Consider the following 25,057-nt stretch of genomic DNA (forward strand, 5'->3'; position numbering starts at 1 on the left):
CACAGCAGACGGAACAGATAAGGAATTAAAAACCATCTCAATGAACCAGATCCATTGGTTGACATCACTACTTGATCCAATATCTCTAAATCTCTAAGGACAAATAGTATGATATAATGAGCTATATCTTAGCAAAAATTATTGTTCATTTCTGTTTTCCACTTTCAACATCTTCACTGATTTTGCAAATAGTTTTAATGCTCAATCAACCTCTATACACTTCTCCGTGCATTGTTCTGTAACACTTGCCACTCAGTAGATATTTATTATTGATAATAAGTGCTCAGTAAAATACTTGTTGGATAAGCAAATACATACCAATATGAGAATAGCAATAAGCCTGACAAAATAGCACCATCAGTGGAGAAGAATTCCAAATGTATGAATAGTAGTTTCTTTTTTCCCCACACTCTGGACAGAATACAACCCTCCTTTCCTTAGAATGCAAAGGTAAACTATCATTTAAGAATTTTAAAACAATCTAATAAATACCATGTTAAGGTAAAAAAGAAAAATTACGTTTACTGACCTCGTAAGAATGTAAGGCGAAAATGAAGCTGGATTATCCTGCTCTGAAAAGAGGGGCATAGATCCTCCCATGATCCACAGACGGAAGTACAAAACAACAATCACCTTCAAAGAAAAGATCTGGTAAGAAAATCATTGCTTGTTGGGCATAAGCCCCACCTTTCTGGAGGACACTTGCAGATGCTTTATAAATGTCTTGTTTTGTTTCATTGTGAGCATTTCTATAAAATCCTAACATTCAAGATGAGGAGGCAAGATGGAAAACAGCTGGGTAGGGAGAAGAGTATAAACAATGAAGGTGTTGAGGGAGAGACAAGCAAATTCTTAAATACAGCTGTCAGTATCAAACATTTACCAGCTGTTATCCACTGTGCTAAAGACTTTTCCATCTCACCTACGGCCTCACAGCAACCCCAGAGGTAGATGAGAAAGCTGAGACTTAGAGGTAACTTACCCAGAATCCCACAGCTAATAAACTGCAAGATCCAGGAGGTGAACCCATGTCACTGTCCAACCACATTCTTAACCATTCCATTTACACAGCCCCATGAAAGTTAATTTAAAGTACAATAAATAATACTGCTGTGTTCTGAATAAACACACTTGAAGTGTTCCCACCCCTGAATGCCCTGAAGCAGAACATTCATGAAGGGTTATTTCAACAAATCCCAGGAACAGCTTTTGTGTCACCCAGTGGAATTCTATCACTAAATGGTGCTATCCTGTTGCTAAGGTGAGTAAGAAAACCAGAAGCAGAGACATTTCTGTGGGGATGAGTTTTGTTTATAAGGGTGTTCACCCACACAGGCCTTCCAGGTGATTCTCATTTCAATAGGACCAATTACATTGTTTTTATTAAAGTCAGAGGGAAACCTTTGCTTAAATAAAAATCTAAAGGATTAATTTTGAAGATAGTTAAGACTGGATTTTTTCTCCATGAATATCACGGACTTCCTTTATAAATATCTTTTATATAAATAACCTCAAATCCAAAAACTGAAAATAAATGTATCGTGTTAGCCAATGGCTTGTCGACAGTAAACAATGCCTAGGCAGCAACTGAAAATCATCTTAACGCTCACACAACGTCCTGCTCAAACTGAATTTAAATTCTTAAAGACACTATAATGGAAAATATCAACTATAAAGGTAATAGGAAAAGTATCCCAAAAGAACATAAATTCCCTAAAATACCATGTAGAGGAAAAAGGCTGTGATAATTAAACAAAAAGAATAGAAAGTTAAGTAGTCGAAAGGGCTTTGAGAATAAAGTTTTAAAAAAAACAAGGATTAATAATTGACAACTTTCATCAGAGCAATGATGTCAAATTACTTGCATTCCCATACAATTCTAAGAAAATAAATCACTTCTGAAACCAGTGATGAATCATCCTAATTCTACGCAAAGATACTGGGGAATACTTTAGAGAAATATTTTGTCCCTTTTGTTGAGATTGTCCAGTCAAGGCTCTCCACCCTTATTCAGTTTTTGCATACTCTTCTTCCATAAACATGTTTTAGGGTCAAGAAAAAAAAAATCACGTTAATTGGTGACATTACAATGCAAACACTTTTTATAAGTTTCCTCTCCAAATTTACGGGGAACAGCAACAGCATAAGAGACTGGTTTCCTAATCTGGAATTCCTGAATCCAACAATGTAAGAAAGTGATTAATGTGCCAGTCACCAAAGATGGCGACCAAGAATGCCGGCTCCCTTTGCATGTGCATTCTGCTCTTCCCATCAAGAAGGAGACCAACTGCCCCTCCTCTTAAGTCTGAGTTGGTCTTGTGACTTGCACTGACCAACAGAAAGTGGTAGCAGGTACACTGTGTCAGTTCTGGGCCTACCCCTTGAGAGGTCCTGCAACTTTTGGTTCATGCTTTTAGAACCCAGCGGCCACGTTTTAAGGAAGTCCTGGCTACCCTGCTAGAGAGTGGCCACAGGGAGAGACCCTAGGGAATGAGATACCACAGACAGACAAATGAGCCCAGCTGACAGCTACAGGAAGCTGCTTGTGCAACCCCAGTCAAAAATCATGAGGAGCATTAGAACCATCTAGCTCGATGCTGCCCAACTAAAGCATTCAGGGCAAATATATGTGGTGGTTGTTTTAAGCCACCACATTTGGGGGTGGTTTGTTGTGCAGCAATACATAGCTGATATAGCTAGGTTTGTGCTGCTGAGACAACTCAGGTTCAGCACCTTGAAAGAGACTCATAAGATATTATAGTTGACACTGTCTGTGTCACAGAGTTCATACTCCTAGAAGGCTTTCATACATATCCTCCAAAGCTTTGTTAACGTTCACAGCATGTAAATTCTTTGATCCTAAGATTGTGTTGTTAGAATCGATTGCTGATTCTATTAAATAATCTGGATCATGTCTCTGAGCCAAGTAAAAGTAAAATATTCCTTATCAGATATTTCAGAAGCATATATATATATACTTACATAACTTATGACCAAAGTGGCCCTTTTTAAGAATGGCCTCATGGTAAGCAGGAAATTTCTATTGCTCCTTGCTGTCAGATACCTGAAATAGGAAAGAGAGAAAAAAATCTTAAATAAGTGTTAGAGTCCACCACACATAATGTTCTCCATTCACTGTGAATAAGCCGTAGCTCGAAAAAAGGCTAGAAAGGATTAGAGCTAAGAGCATGGCTGCTGGAGCCAAACCACCTGGGTTTTAGTCCCCCAGCTGCTTCCTGTCTGGAAGACCAGGGGCAAGTTTCTTAACTTCTTTGCCCATCTATTTTTCTCACTTACCAAAAAAAAAGAAAAAAAAAAAGGATAATAGTAGGACCTACTCCACAGAAACATTGTGAGAAAAAAAATGAAATAATATACGGAGCAGGATCTAGCACTCTTAGCTATGAATATTACTACCCCATCTACACCAAATAACCCAGGCATTCTGGCAACTGTATGGTTACACTGGTCAAAGGGATGACCAGAAGCAAAGTAAGAGTTTACATACTGTATTTAATTTGAGAGGTACTATGTCTTCAATCTACAAAATATCTCACAAATATCTTTTTTTAAAAGATTTATTTATTTATTTTAGACAGGAGGGGGGCAGAGGGAGAGAATTCCAAACAGACTCCCAGTTGAGCACAGAGCTCAAAATGGGGCTCGATCCCATGACCTTGAGATCATGATCTGAACTGAAATCAAGATTCAGACACTTAACCCACTGAGCCACCCAAGTGCCCTATCTCAAAATATCTTACCCCTGAAAAAATAAAGGATCCAAGTCACCCAAGGTTAAGAAATTTACCCAAGCTAACAAAGTTAGTAAGCATCATGAGTGGGATCAGAGCTCACCAATATGCAGTGGGCAATTTTCTCACCTGCCTATGGCCTCAGGAACCAAACTAGGTTACAAGAACGGCAACTTTTAGAGGGGCAGGAACTTATGTGGATGCTGTGTCCACCATAGCTCACTCACTTGTACAAAGTGGGAGGCCCATATTTCTGCATATGAGGCACATGGCTTTAGTAAAGACAATGGGGGCGCCTGGTGGCTCAGTTGGTTAAGCATCTGCCTTCGGCTCAGGTCATGATCCTGGAGTCCTGGGATCCTTGGGCTCCCTGCTCAGTAGGGAGTCTGATTCTCCCTCTGCCCCTCACCCCACTCATGCTCTCTCTCTCTCTCACTCTCTCTCGCTCTCTCTCAAGTAAATATATAAATAATCTTAACTAAAAAAATAAAGACAATGAAAGAGAAGCAAGAGAAAGCTATTTTGGTTCATAAACAGCTGTGGATCTGACCTTTCAGAGTTTTTAATGAGTGGAGAAAATGAGGTGAGCTCAAAAACACATGAGTCTGCTTTTAGCAAAATCTGGACTGGATCCATCCCCAAGCACTGCACTTAAACCGTTCCTTAGCTCTCAAGCTTGACAAGGAGGAAGGCCAGGGATATTGTCAGCTCTCACAACGCAGGTGCACCATAATGTCCCAAAAGAGGCATCACTTCCTGAATCAGTACACAAGATTTTATGTATGTATCTGTGTATATCTCTGAAGCAAAATCCTTAGCTCTGATCTTCAGTGTGAACTGGATCTATGATTCCCAAAAGGTTAAAGCACTGCTAAGTGGCTTCCCTCAACTCTGCCTCCACTATTACTACCATTTTCAGGATAACTCAACAAAGATCAACCCTGGGTATTTCTGCTATTCCTTTCCAGGAGCAAGATAAGTGGTAGCAGGAAGGGAATGGTGTGGGAAGGAAAAGTGTTGGGGAGGCCTGAAATTGCAATAGGTTGGAATGAAAAAGCGCTTCTTGAGTCGGTCTGCTTTTGGAAGCTTCATTTCTCAGGTTCCCTCCATTGCTGGTTTATTTTAACACAGTGGAAAACCTCAGAAGTGGTGTCCTCTCCATAGAACAACAAACCAAGGGTTTAGGATTTTGTTCAATGTTGGTAAATTCCTAAAGTCTGCATTTTGTTTCACTGAAAGCTTACATGAGGGTTATTTCAGGGAGTGATATTTATAAAGTGTCCTTTTGTTTAGAAATTCTTCCTCCGGGTGCCCGGGTGGCTCAGTGGTTAAGCGTCTGCCTTTGGCTCATGTCACAGTCCCAGGGTCCTGGGATCCAGCCCCGCACCAGGCTTCCTGCTCCGCGGGAAGCCTGCTTCTCCCTCTCCCACTTCCCCTGCTTGTGTTCCCTCTCTCACTGTCTCTCTCTCTCTCTCTGTTGGAAAATAAAAAATAAAATCTTAAAAAAAAAAAAAAAGAAATTCTTCCTCCACAACAAATTCCATTTCCTCAAGAAGTTAAGCTCCTTCAGATACCAAATAGTTTGCTCTTAAAGTGTAGCATCCCAAAGCCATGGAAGCTTAAAATGATACAGAGAGCAGTGGTTGAACAATGACCTCTTTCAAGATTTCTATTTCTAGTTGTTGACCAATATTAAAAAGAGAAAATAAGCCAAAATGGTATAGGCCCTGTTTTGGTAAACTCTAGGTTAGAGGCTGAGATTCCTAAACTCACACAGGAAGCACTGCAAGGCGTAATTCTCTGTATCCCTTCCTCCTCCCCGATTCATATGAAAATTAGATAGTGGGATCTTCCCCATTAGTCCGTGATATATGTACAGTCTGCAAGGTAGAACCGAACAACAAAAACATTATTATTATTAACAAACAGAATAAAAATACCAAATAATTAATATGTGCCAGACACAAATCTAAGTAATTAAATTGTAGTTATTAACCACTTAGAACAATTCCCTGTGGAAAAATAGAATTCCTTTTTTACAAAGGAAGAGACCAAAAAACTACAATATTTAGCTATTCTCTCTCAGCTATTCATTCCAATCACAAGCTAAAGTATCTATAAGTGCCTTTTAGTTTTTAATTAATTAATTTATTTATTTATTTGACAGAGAGAGCACAAACAGGGGGAGCGGGAGAAGCAGGTTCCCTGCCGACAGAGAGCCCGATGTGGGGCTCGATCCCAGGATCCTGGGATCATGACCTGAGCCAAAGGCAGACGCTTAACTGACTGAGCCACCCAGGCGCCCCTGTATGTGCCTTTTAAACAAGGCATTATGCAAATGCCATCACCGATAATTTTCAATTTCAGGCAAAGCCTCCATTGTTTTCCCTGTGAAGCCAGAGAACATTCCAACAACCAAACCAAAGCACTGAGGAACCCACTAGAATAGGAACCAAGGGTTCTATTCCTGTGCTTCCAAGTCATTGGTTTTATGGTTTGTAACAAGTCTGTAAGAGCTCTGTTTTCTTCTTTTATCAATTAGAGTTGGACTCAATGGTTTCAGGTCTAAAATGCTGTGATCCTTGGATGTTCTCACCAGCGGATGACATCATAAATGACAAGTGAAGAAAAACAGAGAGAAACCGGAAAATTTTAAAAAGAAATGCTAAGGGATTAGGAGGAAGCAAATGTTAGTTGGTCGATTCCCCCACACTTGAGTGGGCCCTTCATAATTTGCAGTTGCGCATGAAAAAAATATTTTAACATTAGTTTGGGGTGTTGGCATTGTCGAACTCTGCACTTTTAACAATTTCTGATTTTAGGCAAACAACAGATCAAGATTATCCAGAGTAGATTCCCTAAACTGTGCTCCCCCACACCCAATACTCTCTTTTTCTGACATCAAATTTTCTATTAACATCCACCCTCTCAGTTGATTGTGTTCAAATATTCAGAGCTGAATGTGATTTCCTGAAGTTCACCTCCACAGCTTCTCAGTCAGTCATCAAATCCCATATAAGGTCCTGGCTGAGACAAGGACAACCAGCTACTCTGAATCACCCACCATAATCTTGAGTGTTAAATAAATAAATGCTCATTATTTTAAGCCACTGACCTTGTTGACACAGAATTACTGTGTCAGTAGATAACTGATATATGTAACACAATGATCAATAAATGCTACCTGCCCTAATAAAATTTTTAAAATATTTTTCTGCCTCCACTCAACCCTCCCCTCCCCCCTCCCCCCTCCCTTTTTTTTCCTGTGTGTTCCTTTATCCTCCAGTGCTAGACCAGGGTGCAAAATAAGAATGCTCAGTGTGGGAGACAGCAAGCTGGAGGAGGAAAACCACTTAGGTGGTACTATCTTAACCTTAAATTCTGCTGGTTTAAATGAAGATGTTATATTATACTTTCCATCCCTTCTCAGGATCTATAAAAACCTGTCAATTTTTGCCTTAACACTAGCTCTGTGGCAAACATCTCAGATACAAAGAGTTGCTATTGTTTAACATTATACCAATAAATTATAAAAAGCTTGAAGGGGCACAGAATACATGACCCTAAAATCTACCACTTTGGCATGTGCATTATTTTAAGCTAAGGGCAATCAAGACCCAGCAGAGTCAAGAAAAACTTTGATCTCTCCCTTCACTACCTAAAAGAATTTAGAAGAGGGGGCCTGCCTCAGAGAGAAAGCTATATCAGAAATAACTTTTATCTGAATGACTGACTTACCTGTAGGACAGAGCAAATCTGTAATTACCACACATCTGCTCTTCCTGTTGTCCTGCGAATTACCCTCCCCTGCTTGGAAGCCCCAGACCCCTACCCCATTCCTTAGCTCAGGAAGGCATAGAAGCCTGACTTGCCTTTGGGTCTCATATTTTTATGGGGCTCCTGTACGTATGAAATTAAATTTGTTTTCTCCTGTTAATCTATCCTATGCCAATTTAATTATCAGACCAGCCAAAGAAGCTGAAAGGGTAGAAGGAAAATTTTGCCACTCCTATGAGCTATATACAAAATTCCTTCTAGAACACCAGTCATACTAATTTAATTTCTCCTGTTCTTTCAAGGTAATAAAGGGGATTAATAAAGAGTCATATACCATGACCAAAAAAAATTTTTTTAATTAAAATCAGACCTTTTTAGAATAGGACTTCAAGAATCTGCTTCTGTTTGAAACACAAAAAAAAAGGTGTTTTTTGTTTTTTTTTCAGTTGACCAAAGTAACAAAGACACAGCTCACATTAGAAAAGATTATAAGCTTAACAAAAACAACAAAAAGAAATGTAAGAGTCTTTGGGTTCTTCTTTAATGCACTCTCCTTGAACTCATAAAGTACCTCATCTAAATCTTAATAACCAAAGGCATTCTGAAGAGGAGTGAGACAACCTTTGATGTCTCCTTTGATATTCAAATGCAGAGTCCGAAGGAAAGGAGCTAACAATTCTAAGAAGACAATGATGCATTTCTCAGTTTTATCTATTCAAAAAACCCCAATTGACCTTCAATACCCCATTCTGTGGCTATGGTAAATTTTTCTTCCAGAAACTTCAAACTTAGCTCAGTGTGTTATTTACAAAGAAATATGTGGAAATAAGGACAGAGAAGGCATAGAGGAATATAATTTCCATTATCGTAACCATTCTGAAAATCAAAGTTAGAATTGGAAGGGATCAGAATAGCTCAGGCTGTTTTACAGGTGAGGAAAAAAAAAATGAAAGTCCAGAAATGTTAACTGATTTGCAGAAGATCGGGGTCCTTCGAGATCAAAGGTCAATGAGTTCAGGCTTTATTCATTAAATCTGCGGTCTAATTTATATTCCTTCTAAAATGAATTTAGTCAGAGGCCCCAATTTTTATTCCTTTTACAGCTAAAAAATTCAGTTCTGGTGATATCATCCTTGTCTGTCATTAACAGTCCCAGAAAAGTTTCAATTCATTCATAATAGGGAATACTTAATGCATTTCATGTGCACCATTAGCTATGCTACGCACTTTACTTTTTTTATTTCATTCAATTCCACACCAGCCCTGGGAGCCATGCTTGTCCCCACCTTGTGATTGAGGGCGAAAGAAGAATTTACTCGGATCTTGCAGCTGGCAAGTGGCAGTGGTGAGATATAAATCCAAATCCAAAGCATTCACTATTCTCTGTAGCATTTAAGTAAAACAGAGCTGGTTTATTTAGCACACTTTCAACATAGGTTATTTATTACATGCATTTCTATGTGTAGAAACAGTGATTTCTACTGAATTAAATGATAAAAGTTCATCTTCAGGATCTTCCTCCATTTGCATGAATCCACAGTAAAACCTTTAATATAGGATTTTCCTACAACTGAATGAACTGAGGCAGTGCACAATTCAATTCAATTCTTCTATGAAGTATCCTTTTAAAGGTTAAGGTGTGTAGTGGCTGCTGCAGGTTGAAATGCAAGCTCCACGTACTGTGGGCTGATTCAGAAATTCTGTGTGAGAGTAGATGGCCAAAAGGAGTGTGTGTGCACGGCCGAGAGGGTGTCACTGTACTGTGAACCCATCAGCCAGCCAGCTCCACAGAGAGAAGAGGCAAGCAGGAACAGAGAGTGAGACAGATAAGGATGCCCCAAGAGTGACGATGAAGCTGACACCTGAGGAAGATGAGAAGTGAATTAGGTAAGGAGAGAAGGAATAAGATACATGTTACAGAGGCCTAGGATTGAGATAGGGCAAGCAAGATGAAGAGAATCAAAGTTCATTCTAGCTGCGGGATCTAATACTGGCAGAGTGGTGACAGGGAAGCTGGAGAGGGAGGCAGGGGCCTCAGTGACCCTCATGTCCCACTGCGGAGTTTGGACTTTATTTGGACAGCAAGGAACAGTCAGTGAAGGGCTTCAGGCAGTGATGACCCAGTGTGATTTCCAGCAGAAAGTGGCACTAAATGATGTTGCTACTGTGACTACTGTGAAGTCCATAACAAAGAGCAAAGGGCCCAGCAGCCCCAATGGGGAAATGGCAGGCAGCAGTGATTCTGGAAGTTTCTAAGATATCAGATTCAGAAATAGATGAGTTTCTAGTCCAAGTAGGTAGAAAGACTTTATGGTAGGTATAAGCGAGAAAGGCATGTATTGTTACACTTATTTAGCAGTCTGATTTCTTAATGCATTTCTATTTTGTGTTAATTGGTCATTAATTTGGTGTCATTCAAAACTTTCTACTAACCAGAATATTAAATTGCCAAAATAGAAGCCATTACAAGAATATAAATATTGGGGCACCTGGTTGGCTCAGTCGTTAAGCGTCTGCCTTCGGCTCAGGTCACAATCCAAGGGTCCTGGGATCAAGTCCCACATCGGGCTCCCTGCTTGGCGGGAAGCCTACTTCTCCCTTTCCCACTCCCCTTGCTTTTGTTCCCTCTCTTGCTGTGTCTCTCCCTGTCAAATAAATAAATAAAATCTTAAAAAAAAAAAGAAAAAGAAAAAGAAAGAATATACACATTATGCCCTTGTATGGCCTTTTCTATGTCAAAGGGCTTTTTGGTCCAGTCTAATATTTAATCCTTGAAAGATCCATATGCCCTTGGCAGAAGAGAGAGCACCATCCCCATATTACAGATCTAGACCTAGTGAGCAGTGCCTCCTGAACCAGAATTCAGATGTTTTATAGCTGATTCCATGTCTTTTGGTTGCATCACGTGATCTCCTCTCCAACCACACTGTCAAACAGCATTTACTTCAGGTTTCCCATTATTTCTATCAGTCCAAACTTCTCGCACACCAGAGACTCTAAGGAACGCATGCAAATGAAATCACTGCTACTTGCAAAACACATCTGCATGGGTACACAAGTAAACCTTTGCACTAAGAAGATTAAAAACAGCCAGTGACACCTTAATCATATTTTCTGAACCTCTTATTGGAATATATGGACTGATAAATTCAAATACAATTCAGCTAGTGAAAAAGAGTATTTGGTATTGGGACTGTCCAGGTAAACTGGGGAAACACACATTCTATTAACAATGACAACAATAAAACACCTGATATTGAGTAAATGCCTACGGTGCCCCAGGCAGTTCCTACCTATAGATCCTTAGCACCTTCCTACAAGATGTGCACTATTAAAATCTTCATTTTACAAACGGAGAAACCAAAGTATTAAACCAAAGTATTAAGGGTCAAAAAACCTGCCCCAAGTCCCAATAGGTAGTAGGCAAGGGGAGTCAGAAGGTTAATCTAGCTAATACCCTTGATCACCAATGCTTTGCTACCTCTCTGTCACTGCCAACTAAATCTGTCTTCAACTTCCCTTTGCCTGAATTTCAAACACTACTCTCAAGTACAAATACATCCTTAACACGTGTTTAGAAGAATGATGATTCCATGAAAAAATGCTCAACATCACTTGGCAATCAGGGAAATAAAAATCAAAACCACAACAAGATACCACCTCACACCTGTCAGAATGGCTAAAATTAACAAGTCAGGAAATGACAGATGTTGGTAAGGATGCAGAGAAAGGGGAACGTTCCTACACTGTTGGTAGGAATGCAAGCTGGTGCAGCCACTCTGGAAAACAGTATGGAGGGTCCTCAAAAAGTTGAAATAGAGCTACCCTACGACCCAGCAATTGCACTACTGGGTATTTACCCCAAAGATACAAATGTAGTGGTCTGAAGGGCACATGCACCCTAACGTTTATAGCAGCAATGTCCACAATAGCCAAACTATGGAAAGAGCTTAGATGTCCATCAACAGATGAATGGATAAAGAAGATGTGGTATACACACACACACACACACACACACACAATGGAGTACTATGCAGCCATCAAAAAAATGAAATCTTGCCATTTGCAATGATGTGGATGGAACTAGAGGGTATTATGCTAAGCGAAATAAGTCAATCAGAAAAAGACAAGTATCATGATCTCACTCATATGAGGAATTTGAGAAACAAGACAGGATCATAGGGCAAGGGAGGGAAAAATGAAACAAGATGAAACCAGAGAGGGAGACAAACCATAAGACTCTTAAACTCAGGAGACAGGTTTGCTGGAGGGGAGGTGGGTGGGGGGATGGGGTAACTGTGATGGACATTAAGGAGGGCACAGGATGTAATGAGCACTGGGTGTTATATGCAACTGATGAATCACTGAACTCCATCCACCTCTGAAACTAATAATACCCTATATATTAATTGAATTTAAATTAAAAAATCAAACTATAAAAAAATAAAAGGATGATGATTCAGGATAACATATATACTTGATCAATTTAGGAAATTAACAGGAAGGCTCCTACAACTTCATCGCTATGAAAAATGACAAGCTATTCCAACAGTAATATTCAATTGGCAAAATACTGGGTACTGAGTTAGGTCCTATAAACAATACAGGAAAGAAATAAAAGCATACATTTAACACTTAAATAACAGCTAACATTTACTGAGTGCTCGCCATGGGCCAGAACCTCTCCCAAGCATGTATATTAGCTCTTTAAACACACACAACAACAACAAAAGGAAGAAGCAGGTGTTATTTCTACCTTCGTTTTATAGAAGTGGAAATTGAAGCCTAACAGAGTGAACGAGCCTGCCTGGGAGCACAAAGCCGATCGTGAACAGAACTGGGAACTGGGCCTGTGCGTTCAGGTGCCCGAGCCTGCTGTCCCCAAGCTGCACCACACGGCCTTTTTGTGCTTGCTGCGCTTGCCCCAAGCAGGGGTGCATATGATGAAGGACGAAAAGGGTTCAGGGAAGGAAGAAGTCAGCGTGAGCTGGAAAAGAAGCAGCGGCGGGGAAACTCGGGAGACTTGACCTGGGCCCGGAGGGTCAAAGAAGATGGAAGGGCAGCGCAAGCAAGAGGGGCCGGGAGAGGTGCCCAGGCGGCTGCGGAGGGCTGCTCAGACGAGGGCTCCCTGCAAACACAGCGCAGGCAGCCCCTCGTCCGTACGTGGGGCACTCCTCAGCGTGGCAGAGTCAAAGGTGTGAAATCTGAGTAAGGAAATATGGGAAACTGAACTCTGAAACAATGACAGCATGAAAAGCAGTAGAATATCCCTAAATATAATGGATGTTGTTTCCGTCTCCCTTCTGCTCAGCCACAAACAGGCAAGGGGTCTCCCAGGCAGCTAGCTCCCTCTCCCCTCAGCTTTCCCCAGTCCTCACCTGACATCAACCTTCTCACTAGGGCGCTTTGGGTACCTGCAGCAGGACTGTTTCTCCCCAGGGTCCCATCTCTGACCTCCTCCCTAGGTGTTTCAAACTTTACAGTCAATACCCAGGACAGAGCCTGGGCCAGCATGCCAGTGGGGTGCGCTGCAGCTCAGCACCCTCTCTTGGTCTCTCGTCCACTTGTGGCATCCACATAAGACGCAGGCCAGGCTGGCCCAGCTGGGACTCTATCCCACTTTTATGCTTATAACGGGGTGAGAAACTTAGGTGAGGGTCTGTGCTACAGCTGCAGACAGCTTAGATTTGAGACACGCAGAGGAGGAAGTCTTGCTTAAACCTTTACGAAGCCACTTTCTCCAATCCAGCTTTCCATACAGGGCCCTCGTGCACATGCCCGGAAGCAGCTTGTAAGTACAGACAGCAAGCCCAGAAGCTCTGCAATACACACGGGTCCGTGCACAGAGTTCATGCAGAGGCCAAGGAGGACATTTGGCTGCCTGGGCTTCCTGGAGACCATGGCTCCTCCTGAAATAGATCACTTCCCCGCAGCAAGGCCATGCTGTGGTCAAGATAGTTGGCCTAAGAAAACACAGCATCATTCACAGGGAGGTGAGCAATGCTGATACGGGAGAAGAGAAACCTTTCCTTGGTCCAGACAAACTCATCCAGAGACCAGCCCATTTCTCTGGCCCCAACCCCCAACCCCCTTTCTAGTGGAGGTCAGAGGGCTGACCATCAGAGCTTCAAGGGCTGGAAAGGGGGGGACTGGTCATTCCAGCACAATCTTGGCAAACACCTTTAAAGTTCATATTTCCTACAAGAATCTAACTTTAAGGGTATTCAAGATTTATTTTACTCGGAACTCTTTTTGACACTGAGGGCAAATATGCTGTATTTTTTTTTAAAGATTTTATTTATTCATTTGAGAGAGAGAGAGAGACAGAGCACAAGCAGGGGAGAGGCAGAGGGAAAGGGAGAAGCAGGCTTCCCGCAGAGCAGGGAGCCCAATGCGGAGCTCGATCCCAGGACCTGGAGATCATGACCTGAGCCGAAGGCACAGGCTTAACCATCTGAGCCACCCAGGTGCCCCTATGCTATATTTTTTTTAGAAGGTGAACTTTTTAAGGTTCAACTCAAGGCAATTTGGTTTTATTTTTAGATTCCAGTGTTCACACATGTTGAAAGCTCCTAAGGAGAAAGCCATAACTACGATTTCAGAGTAGAAATAAGAACCACGGGGGCTCTTAGCACAGAATATACATAACATAGAAACAATCATTATTCATGGGCGCCTGGGTGGCTCAGTTGGTTGGGCGACTGCCTTCGGCTCAGGTCATGATCCTGGAGTCCCAGGATCGAGTCCCACATCGGGCTCCCTGCTCAGCGGGGAGTCTGCTTCTTCCTCTGACCCTCTTCCCTCTTGTGCTCTCTATCTCTCATTCTCTCTCTCTCAAATAAATAAATAAAATCTTAAAAAAAAAAAGATACACTTCAAGTAAGAAATTTAAAAAAAAAAAAAAAAGAAACAATCATTATTCAGATAATTGTCACGGTTTTTATGTTTGTGTAAAACGTCTACCAGTACTGTGGAAGTTAGGAATACATAATAATTAAGTCTTTATAATTTTTTTTCAAATGCATGCTTCTTTTGGTTATACCATTTTTAAAACTTTCTCCTAATTTACTTCTAGACCGGACTCTCATTTTAAGGCGTAACATAAAAAGCTGAAGTAGGAAAGTTGCCAAAGGAACTAGAAATTCCAGTCCCAATCATATTTTTCATATGTACACTCATATCTAATTATATTTATTTATATTTTTCTAAGATAAACATTCAGAAAATAATGTTACAGCATCAGTTTTTTAAGTTGTAATCATCTATGTATATGACGCCTTGGTTGTCAGAGGGACCTCTGAAGTTCTCTCATACTAAACTCTCAAAAGATGGTGCCCGTGACACAGGGTCAGCCCAGGCGTGGTGAGACAACCACAGGAGTCACACAGGATCCTGGCTCATTCAGTTACCCACTGGGAGACTCGCCAATCCTTATAACCTCCCTGGGGTCTCTTGTGCCTCAGCCACAAAGCAGTCATCCTGATTTCTACCTTACAAGATCGTTGAAAGGATTTCAATGAGATGAGGTATGTAAATGGCACAACACAGTGCCCAGAACATAAAGGCACCCAAAGTAGCTACTATTGGAGTAGTGGCAACAACTTAAATGAAAATTCTAAAACCCTATGGCCTGTCTTTCGTGGCCACATGCAAACAAACAAAACAAAACAAAACAAAACACAAAACAGTGAATTCAGCTAGGATTAAGTCAAGTAAAAGGACTCCTCTCCCTCAAGTTCTATCAGCTCCCTCCTTCCCGAAAGGAGAAGGGAAAGAGAACTAAATATTTTCCTAGAAGATGAAGATGGAATTTAGCTTTCAACATTCTTCTCTATCCCAGGACCTGGAGACCATGGCTCCTCCTGAAATAGATCACTTCCCTGGTTTCCTTTCACTCAGCTTGGGTACCGAAGCCAGATAACCTAAATGCGTTGGGCAGGTTGTGCCTGCACAGGGTAGCGGGCTGAGGAGGCGGATGGGAGGTGCCCCGGAAGGGCTGAAATCCAGCCCTCACGCCCTTCAACAACCCATGAGCCCTGGCGCCTGCTGCATCCGCCTCGAGAAAGGGCAGCCTTTTTTGAATTCTCCCTTGAGAATTCAAAAGGTGCCCTTGACTCAAACGTCATGCACTTGACACTCCACACACTCCCAGCTTTTTCTACTTCATAAAAATATCCCTACTGGCCAGCAGCCTGCACATTATGATCTAATACCCATTCAGCAGCTTCATTGTCCTAATGACTTTCACAGCAACTTGCTAAATACAGTGTTTCCATTTTCTTTGCAGCCAATTTTTATTTGCTCACTGACACACTACCACAGTGTTGCTATATTTCCAGTCACCAAGCCAAGTGTTAAGTAACTTCATGTTAACAATATTTTCTTCTGTATTAACTCAGCTGAGTTTCCCTTGCCAACTCACCATGGAGTTTGATAGAGTAGGATTTAATTCATTATACCAAATTTTTAAAAAATTCTTAATCATACAAGTCTTAACACTACCTTTATCAACCCCACCAATATCAGAGCCCAATGTGGGACTGTCAGTTTCCTTTCCTAAACTGAACTCAAGCCCAATTAAAAGTCCTCTGACATCTTCCAGGCTGAAGTTTCCACATCCTAGAGGTTTCACACACAAGACTGGATTGTCAGCAAGGGTGACCAACCAGTCCAGCGTGCCTACACCTAAGGAACTTGCTGAGACGTGGGACTTTCAGTGCTAAAATTTAAAAAGTCTTGGGGAAACCAGAATGAGCTGGTCATCCTCTAGCAGGTTGGTGGGATACAGGAGAATAAATCACTATCAACCAAACCATAAGTTTTGCAAAAATTCAAAGAAAGTAAGTGGTATCTTTCTCTTGCGCTGGACAGACACACCTGCAGGCAGACACACACACACCACCACATACATCCTCTTATCCATGATGTGCTATTCCTTATGAATAAGAGTTTAATCAAAAACAAGTGTTTCTCTGGTGGAAGATATTTACTAATTGGTTGAGCTTGTTAATTCTGAAAACCTGAGAACTAGAATTTTCTCACCCACACTTTCCAACTGTCAGACAAATCTTCTCTACTTGGATAAGCCAATGTAAGGTGTTCTTTATAGTGGCATTTTATTCAAGTAACAAAAGGAAAGGAGGGCAGGGAGAAACAAGGGTTTAATAACTACTAAGACTGTACAGAGTTCACTATATATGCAATCAATGGAACTGTAATAACTATTTATGAGACTACATAGCTGCCTGGTTGATTACAGTAGAGGTTAATATTTTATTTTATTTTTTTATAAAGATTTTTATTTATTTATTGAGAGAGAGAGAGAGAGAATGGTAGAGAGAGAGCATGAGAGGGAAGAAGGTCAGAGGGAGAAGCAGACTCCCTGCCAAGCAGGGAGCCCGATGCGGGACTTGATCCTGGGACTCCAGGATCATGACCTGAGCCGAAGGCAGTCGCTTAACCAACCAAGTCACCCAGGCACCTGAGGTTAATATTTTAAAGGCTAAATTCAAATCAAGCTTATACCAGTAATTAAAAGGAATCTGACTGTCTTGATTATAAAATACAGTGGTAATAGATGGACCACAGTGGTACCTAAAATGGTCTATCTTAGCTATAAACAACCAACCAAACATTCAAACTGAAGTTCCAAAATCTCACGACCTGTAATTTTGATACATTTATCTGTTTATACTCTGCCACGTGTAAATGGCACATACTAATTTTTCTTTTTATATACCAGTGATACTTAATTGAAAAGTTTATGAAAGTTCTTCTATCTTCCATGCCACGCTTTTATTTTTATTGTCTTTTCCTGGTATGCAAGGTTTAACGACTACAAGATTATTTAAAATCATTCCCACTCTCTTTAAACACTAAGTTCCAGTTTCCTGGGCCCTATTACCAAAAACACCATACTAAATGAAGCTAAAAGCAGATTTTTCCACTGTTCAGTGATCTCCTACTCAAGTAAAAGAACCACATTACGAATATTAAGTGAATACTTTAGACCGACAAAAACAACAGGAGGAAAACAAACTCCAGAAGAATCTATTTTGACACATCCCTTGCCCAGGTAGGAAAGCTGATCCCTGCCATGGTCAGTCAGTGAGCAGTTTCTAGGGGTCTCATCTGTACTGTACCTTCAAATCAAAGACAGGCCAACTCCAGGAGTAACAAACCAGGCATAGCTTCTCTTCAAGATGTGAGGACATGGCAACCAGTGAAATTCTATTAGGCAGGTGATTAAGAATCACGCTTGATCGCAATTTCTCTAACAAGCACTTTATGAGAGAAACCAATAGGAGGTGGGTACCCCCAGGTGGCCAACTGAAGCATATCCCATACATGCTGGATGGATGCCTTAAGCGAGTCCTCACCACTGTGGACAGCTGGGGAATCATTAACTCCTGACAGAGCTAGCTGGTATGCTACAGTGTGCAAAAAAGAAAAACATCTTGTCCTTGTATAATATGATTTGGTTAAGGACCAAAATAAGACAACTCACATGAGGCCCTTCTGGTCCTTCTGTGGAAATAGAGGTACACACCCATCTGCTGAAAATCATTTACCATTCCAAACCCTTAGGATTTTTCAGGTCTACCTTCAAGAAAACAGCATGATTATATTAACTGACATCTAATTTTGCTACGTTCTTATTTCTTAGCTAATTCAGTCTAATGGATTTCAGGATCAAGTTTATTGCAAATAAAAGTAAAATCAAATTTGCAGCACGAATAACCCTTTTCCTACATGGCATTTTGCACACTATGATGTTGTTTTTGTTTCTTTGTATTTACCAGAACTGCACAGCACCAATGAGCCTGTTCACTGATAGACACTTATCCTGCAGTTATTTCTAAACATAAAATGTGCCATAAAATATGCAGGACCATAAGCAATCCAAACAAGGTATGTGAATTAATCCATATTGGATGAGCCATTTTTACACAACCACATGATTTAATTTCTTCCCTTGCCAAAGACAACTACTTCTATCATTATACTATTCTACAAATTTAATAAACTAATATTTCTGCAATAATCAGAAACTCGTCTACGAAACAACCTCCTCTTCCGGTTATACATACAAAAATCAGGGACAAACAAAAATTGCTTCTGAGCAACCAAAACTACAGTTTCCAACTCAAAACTGTCCAGTTTTCCTCCCTAAAGCAAAATCAAACCAGGCAGATGTGTGCTACAGACGCATACACTGTAACAGCGACTGGCTTACTGTTCCCCTAATCCTGTCTATTCTTTTTCCTGAGCACACAACTTCTCTGCTTCACTTGTGGTGAAAAATGACCTCACGACTGAGTTCAAGCCAAAGGAAGGTGAGTGGAAGTAACAAGCACCATTTCCAAGTCTGGCCCATAGAATCTTCCTCCATTTGAGCACTGAAGCATTTTCCTCTCCCTGCTTGATGAAGGCAAGCATAGCAATCTAAAGTCACTGCCAGAAGATGCAGAGCCACAAGGTGGAGGGAGTCTGGGTTCCCGAATCACAGTGTGGAGGTAAGCTGCCCACCTGTCAAGAACATTTAGTTCAGACTCAATGTGAATAAGAAACAAACTTCTATCACATGTGAGCCATGCTCATGGCTGGTGTTATCTTACCTATGATAGATGCCAATAGTAGCAAGGAGGGATCTAAAAATTCACCTGTGAAAATAAGTCTGAGATACTCTAAAGAATTAATTTAAGGAACATTAGTGTCTCATTATTTACAGATGGTAAAGTTTTGAAAATATAATAGGATAAAACGTTGGCATAGGCTCCACGAGGCAGACAAAATCATGGATTTCTCATGGGAGTGAAAATTTGTGTAACACCATGTTATTTTTTTTCTGAAAAGCAACTTGGCATCACACAACAAAACCTAAAATATTTCACCAACCTTTGGTAGTCACACTCAAATCAGAAATGCACAGAAAGAATTATGTTCACATTAGTGAAAAACTAGAAACAACCTAACTATCTAAATATGGGGGAATAGTTAAATAAATTTTAGTATCACCATACAGTGGAATAACACCATTTAAACATTTTAGATTATGTTTAAAAGAACATTTACAGGGGCACCTAGGGGCTCAGTTGGTTAAGTGTCTACCTTCAGCTCAGGTCATGATCCCGGGGTCTTGGGATTGAGCTCCGGGTTGGGGGGGTCCGTGCTCAGAGGGAAGTCTGCTTCTCCCTCTCCCTCTGTACCCCACGCCCCACTCCATGCTCTCTCTTGCACTCTCTCACTCAAATGCATAAATAAAATTTTAAAAAAATACATTTACAGATACATGTAAACACTCATATACTGTTAAATAAAAATAAAAGACAATCAAGCAGCATATACAATATGAATCCAGTTGTTAAAAACATATGGATGTACAACAAAAGATTGGTGAGCCATGTACCTGTTACTGACTGCATGTTCATATTCCCCTCACTAAATTCATATGTTGGAGTTCTAGTCCCTAGTGTGATGGTATCTGGAGATGAAGCCTTTGGGAGGTGACTCGGTCATGAGATGGAGCCCTCATGATGGGATTAGTGCCCTTAGAAGAAGGAAAGAGCTTCTCCTCTCTCCACTTTCTGTCATGTGAGGATATAATGAGAAGGGGGCAGTCTGCAAATCAGGAGGACAGCACTCACCAAGAACTAAATCCGCCAGCACCTTGACCTTGAACTTCCCAGCCCCAGAACTGTGAGAAAGAAATGTTTGTTGTTTAAGCCACCTAGTCTAGGGTAATTGGTTATAGCAGCCAAGCAGACTAAGGCAGTCCCAAACCCTAGCCGAGGTTACCCTTGGCTTCTGATATTAGTGTTTTAATTTCTTCTTCAAAATCTTCTGTAGTTTGGAATTTTTCAGCAGTTAACATGAAATACTTTCATAATCAGAAAAAACGTTCCATCAATTCTATTATTTAAATAACGTTTTTTAAAAAAGAAAGTTAAAAATAAGAAAAGACAGCATCTTTAAAAGCAGGTATGAGAACTAGAAGCCAAAGGGCAGTCAAAAATGAAATCATTTCGGCTACCTTGGTAATTCCTAAGGAGCTGTTATCATATAATAGATGCTCAATAATCAACGTTCATAATGATGACCCTCATATACTGCTATGGAGTGATCTCTAGTTTAAAAGAAAGCAGAAAAGTATATATTATGTGCTAACATTTATCTAAGATGGGAGGATAGGGAGTCTATTTTAAACTAAAGCTAAATCAGAGCGCCTGAGTGGCTCAGTTAAGCATCTGACTGTTGATTTTGGCTCAGGTCATGATGCCAGGATTGTCAGATTGAGCCCCATGTCAGGCTCCACACTCAGCGTAGGGTCTGCTTAAGATTCTCTCTCCCTCTGCCTCTCCCCCGCTCAACCCCCCACCCCATGCTCTCTCTCCCTAAAAAAAAAAAAAAAAAAGGAAAAAAATAGCTAAACCAAACTGAAGATGAGAAGGAAAAGGAGAAAGAGGAAAAAAGAAGACAGGATTACCTATAGGTGGAGGGAGGCAATGCAGTAGGGAGGCCTGGGACAGACCTGTCTGAGTACACCTTACGCTGCAGATTTAGAAGCAGTGTTTATACGATTATAAAACAAATTAAATCCAAGAAAAAAATCCTTAACAATCAGAAGCAACATGAAACAAACAAGTCAAAACTACACAGAAGGAACTATATCAAGTAAGTTTAAAACACAGAAATTTTACTGTATATACCTAGTACTATATACTTTAAAAACAGAAAGAATTCTAAAAAATACACAAACTAGTTTTAACAATCATATTGTTTCTGGTAATGTTGGTATTGTTATTTTGAGACTACTGCATGAGTAATGTAGATAAAACAAATACATAATTATAATGGTGTTGTTAGGAACCAGAATTTTCAGTAGGCAGGAAGAGAGAGACGTACCACCAAGGAGATTAGGTAAAAATCCTTAGTTCCAAATTTCAACTGCAAGTGTTAGCTAGGAAGCAACATGAAGTTCCTCAAATAAGAGGGCTGCAAGCTCTCAGCAGAAAGGAGAGGAAAGGACAAAAGCAGGGAAAGAACATTGTTTTGCAAAACCGACAGTTCCAGCCAAAGAGTTGCCCAGCTAGGTGTTTTACCTGAGAGCCCCTTGCTAGGTGTTTTCACCTGAGAGCCCCCTGCTCGGTGTTTTCACCTGAATATGCCTTACAGGAGCCAGTATGAGCTGGACTGGGCTGAGTACCTGTGCAGGAGCCCCCCATGAGCTGTCCTGAAGTTACCTTTAGCTCATTATAAAACGAAGATTCTCCTCCTATGGGTGGGGTTTTCTGCCAGTTTTTGAACACAGATTTATGCACTAGCATGTTAACATTGAACAAAAGTGTTTATGCAAGCTCCCTGCTCCCGCTCCCTAATACACTGAATAAAAGCTTCCTGTACTAACGCCATAGGAAGACAATGCTTCTAAGACAGGGAAACTGAAGAGACCCCATGAAAGACTGCTTTCTTGCTCCTTTTCTTGCTTCTGTTCTTGCTAGGACCTACACGTCCGCCTCACATATATCCTATAGTACCAAGTAATGTAGGTCCTCCTTGGAAAGGTCAAGGAATTAATGATTTCTTTGGACTCTTCCAGCCCAACAGATAACAGCTAAGGAGTGACCAGGCAGGGTCCTCATGAATGTTTTCCAAGACCACTGACTCACCAAGACCCCTGGCTCCAGGGCATAAGTAATTTATAGAGGTCACTTGAACTTGTCTTTTTTCTTGGATGCCTGAGAAGATACGTGCACTGGACCACATACCTCAGTAAAACCCTAGACCCCAAGCAAAGGCAAGACTCACTCTCTTCTCCTTTCCATTCCATTCCCAGATGTTCTTTCTCTATCTGCTCTCTACGTCTTCAATAAACTCTGCTCCCACTTCCTCTTGGCTCACATTTGATTTCTATTCTGCCCAAAGCCAAGGACCCTCTTCTCCTCGGACCCAGACAGTCTGCATCCCTTTGAGAGCTACTTCCCGGTCTCCTTACTTGTAACAGTAATAAAAAGTTCTTTACTTTCAACATTTCCTTGAGTTTTGTTCAATTTGATGCACCCCAAATGGTGAACCATTTGAGTTCAGTTAAAAGTATCAGAATGAATTCATTACCTATTTTTGTATTTTAAAGATAATTGATTTTGATAGAACTCACCACTGAAAAGGCCTGGCGACACAGTGAATTATCCAGTAGCAGTGAGAACCACAAATGCCCCAATTTTGGTCCTAAAAATCATTCCCCAATAAAAGGAACCAAAAGCTCCCGGTGAAATGGCTGTTTCCAGGTCTCGTATAGAAAATGATTAAGATGAACATGGAATATCTAGAATAATAAAGAAGACAACTGAAGTCACATCAAAAGGCCTTAGGGTCGATTTGACAAAAATGGACATTTGAACATCAACAACAATAAAACTTCAAATAAAGAGAAAGAATCAAGTGTTTGTCCTGTGTTGCCTATATAAACCGTATCCTCAGGGTAACCAAATATTTCATGGAGAAATGTTTCCCTTGACAAATATTCTAGAAAATAAATGAGAAGTCACTGATAGAAATTACAACAGCACAAATTTTCAAACCCTACTGAAATAATGGGTCAAGGAATATAGCAATTCACTTCACAAAAAGAAAAAACAACCAGAATTATTTACTTTCTACCATCTATGAAGTATTCTTACCCAAAACAGAAAACCTATATGCGATCAAACTTCTAAATCCAACTATCAATTTACAGTAAATAGAGTGGATAGAAGAATGTATCAATTGACATCATGGAGATGCAATTGGCAAAAGGCAGGATGAAAAGAAAAAAACAAAAAAAGGCGAAGGTGAGAACTGCAAAAAACTCTCTGCATCACACTGAATTCCAACCCTGCACTGAGACCTGACCCAATTAACAGGGCTTCTAGCAGCCTAACACCTAGTTCCTGGATGACCCAACCCCCTTTTGAGTTCCCATCTAGGAGTTCAGAGTGCTCAAAGGATTTGTTCTAGTCAACATCTTAAGATAAGCTCCTGATCTCCCTTTCTTAGAACATCTAATAAAAAGGGCTTGTAATTGTGAATCCTTCTCTCAGTCCTTTGGAGCTATGCATGTATCTGCCTACAACCCAGGAGTGTCTTTCTCAGGGATCTGAAAACCATTCCTTGATACAGTATCATCAGGAAGATGGGGCTGCTGTCTCCCACTCTCTGTAGGGGGTGAAAATCCTCACTTCAGTAATTGCCAGCTAGCAGACATGCCTAGCCTGACCACATTTTCACTGACCAACCCTTTGTAATGTTTCAGTTGAGTCTCCATTGCCCCTCCCTGCCACTCATTCTCCCTTTAAAACACCCAGTCACCTGTGCACAGATTGGAATGGAGTTCAGCTCTTTCCCTTCCATCAGTAGTTACTAAATGAAATCTTTTTCCATAGCTTTATTGTCTGGCTGTTTTTATCTCTGACAAATGCAAAATAACAAAAACAAAAACAGCAGCTTTGGAAGGGAGAATCTACAGATTAACAGGGACTTTAGAGGCATTATCAACCACTGCAATGTATAGATAGGCATTACTTGTATTCTCTAGAACAAGTGAAAAATGTCAAAGGGGAAATGTAATGACTAATTAGCAATTCGATGATATTAAGAATCTGTGTTCTTTTAAATATGACAGTGCTATTATGGTTGTGTTTAAGGGAAGAGTCTTTATATTTTTTATTTTTTTAAGATTTTATGTATTTATTTGAGGGAGAGAGAGAGTGTGTACAAGCGGGGAGGAGGGGAGGACAACAGAGGGAGTGGGAGAAGCAGACTCCCTGCTGAGCAGGGAGCCCGACATGACACAGGGTTCAATCCCAGGACCCAGAGACCATGACCCGAGCAAAAGGTAGACACTCAATTGACTGAGCCACCCAGGTGCCCCCAAAGAATCCTTATATTTTAGAGTCTTACTGAAATATGTATACATGAAATGATATGACGTCTGGAAATTTACTTCAAAACAACTTAAGTGTAGAGAAGAGACTGATAATTGTTGAAGTTATGTGAGGGTTCATTACACTGTTTTATCTAACTTTGTACATGTTTGGACTTTTCCATAATAGTTTTTTTTTTAATTGGAATAGTCATATGACAAAGGACTAGTACCTATAGTGTATTAAGAACTCTCAAAACTTAACAGTTAAAAAACAAAACAAAACCAATTAGAAAATGAACAAAGAACATGAAGCGACATTACATTACAGAATGTGTATACATATGAAAAGATGTTCAATGTCACTAGCCATTAGGAAAAAGAAAATAAGACCACAATGAGATAACACTATGTATCTATAAGAAGAGCTAAAATTAAAAATAGTAACCATACCAAAGGATAAGAAGAATCCAGAAAAACTGGATCTCTCCTATGTTGCTGGAAGGAATATAATGTGGTACTGCCAGTCTGGAAAACAGTTTGGCGGTTTCTTTAAAATCTAAATATACATTTAGCAAATGATCCAGCAACTATACTCACGGGCATTTATACCAGAGATATAAAAATT

The 25,057-nt window shown here is 40.5% G+C and overlaps 1 protein-coding gene across 2 annotated transcripts in view; it reads right to left on the reverse strand.

Annotated features, from left to right (window-relative positions):
* Nucleotides 1-25,057, reverse strand: part of TMTC1 (transmembrane O-mannosyltransferase targeting cadherins 1) — a 271,874-nt gene that overhangs the window by 139,358 nt on the left and 107,459 nt on the right. Inside the window, exons 6-7 of one of the 2 annotated variants that reach the window (XM_028113292.2) lie at nucleotides 2,983-3,064; nucleotides 530-633 (exon numbers count right to left, since the gene is read on the reverse strand). The exons of the other annotated variant lie outside the window; for it this stretch is intronic. Of the exons in view, the coding sequence (XP_027969093.1) occupies nucleotides 530-633; nucleotides 2,983-3,064 (186 nt within the window). The remainder of the gene's footprint in view (nucleotides 1-529; nucleotides 634-2,982; nucleotides 3,065-25,057) is intronic. 2 annotated transcript variants of the gene reach the window in all.

Source organism: Eumetopias jubatus, unplaced genomic scaffold, assembly GCF_037043125.1.
Source record: "Eumetopias jubatus isolate StellerSeaLion01/CBP00866 unplaced genomic scaffold, mEumJub1_p1.0 scaffold_8, whole genome shotgun sequence".
Taxonomy (NCBI): domain Eukaryota; kingdom Metazoa; phylum Chordata; class Mammalia; order Carnivora; family Otariidae; genus Eumetopias; species Eumetopias jubatus.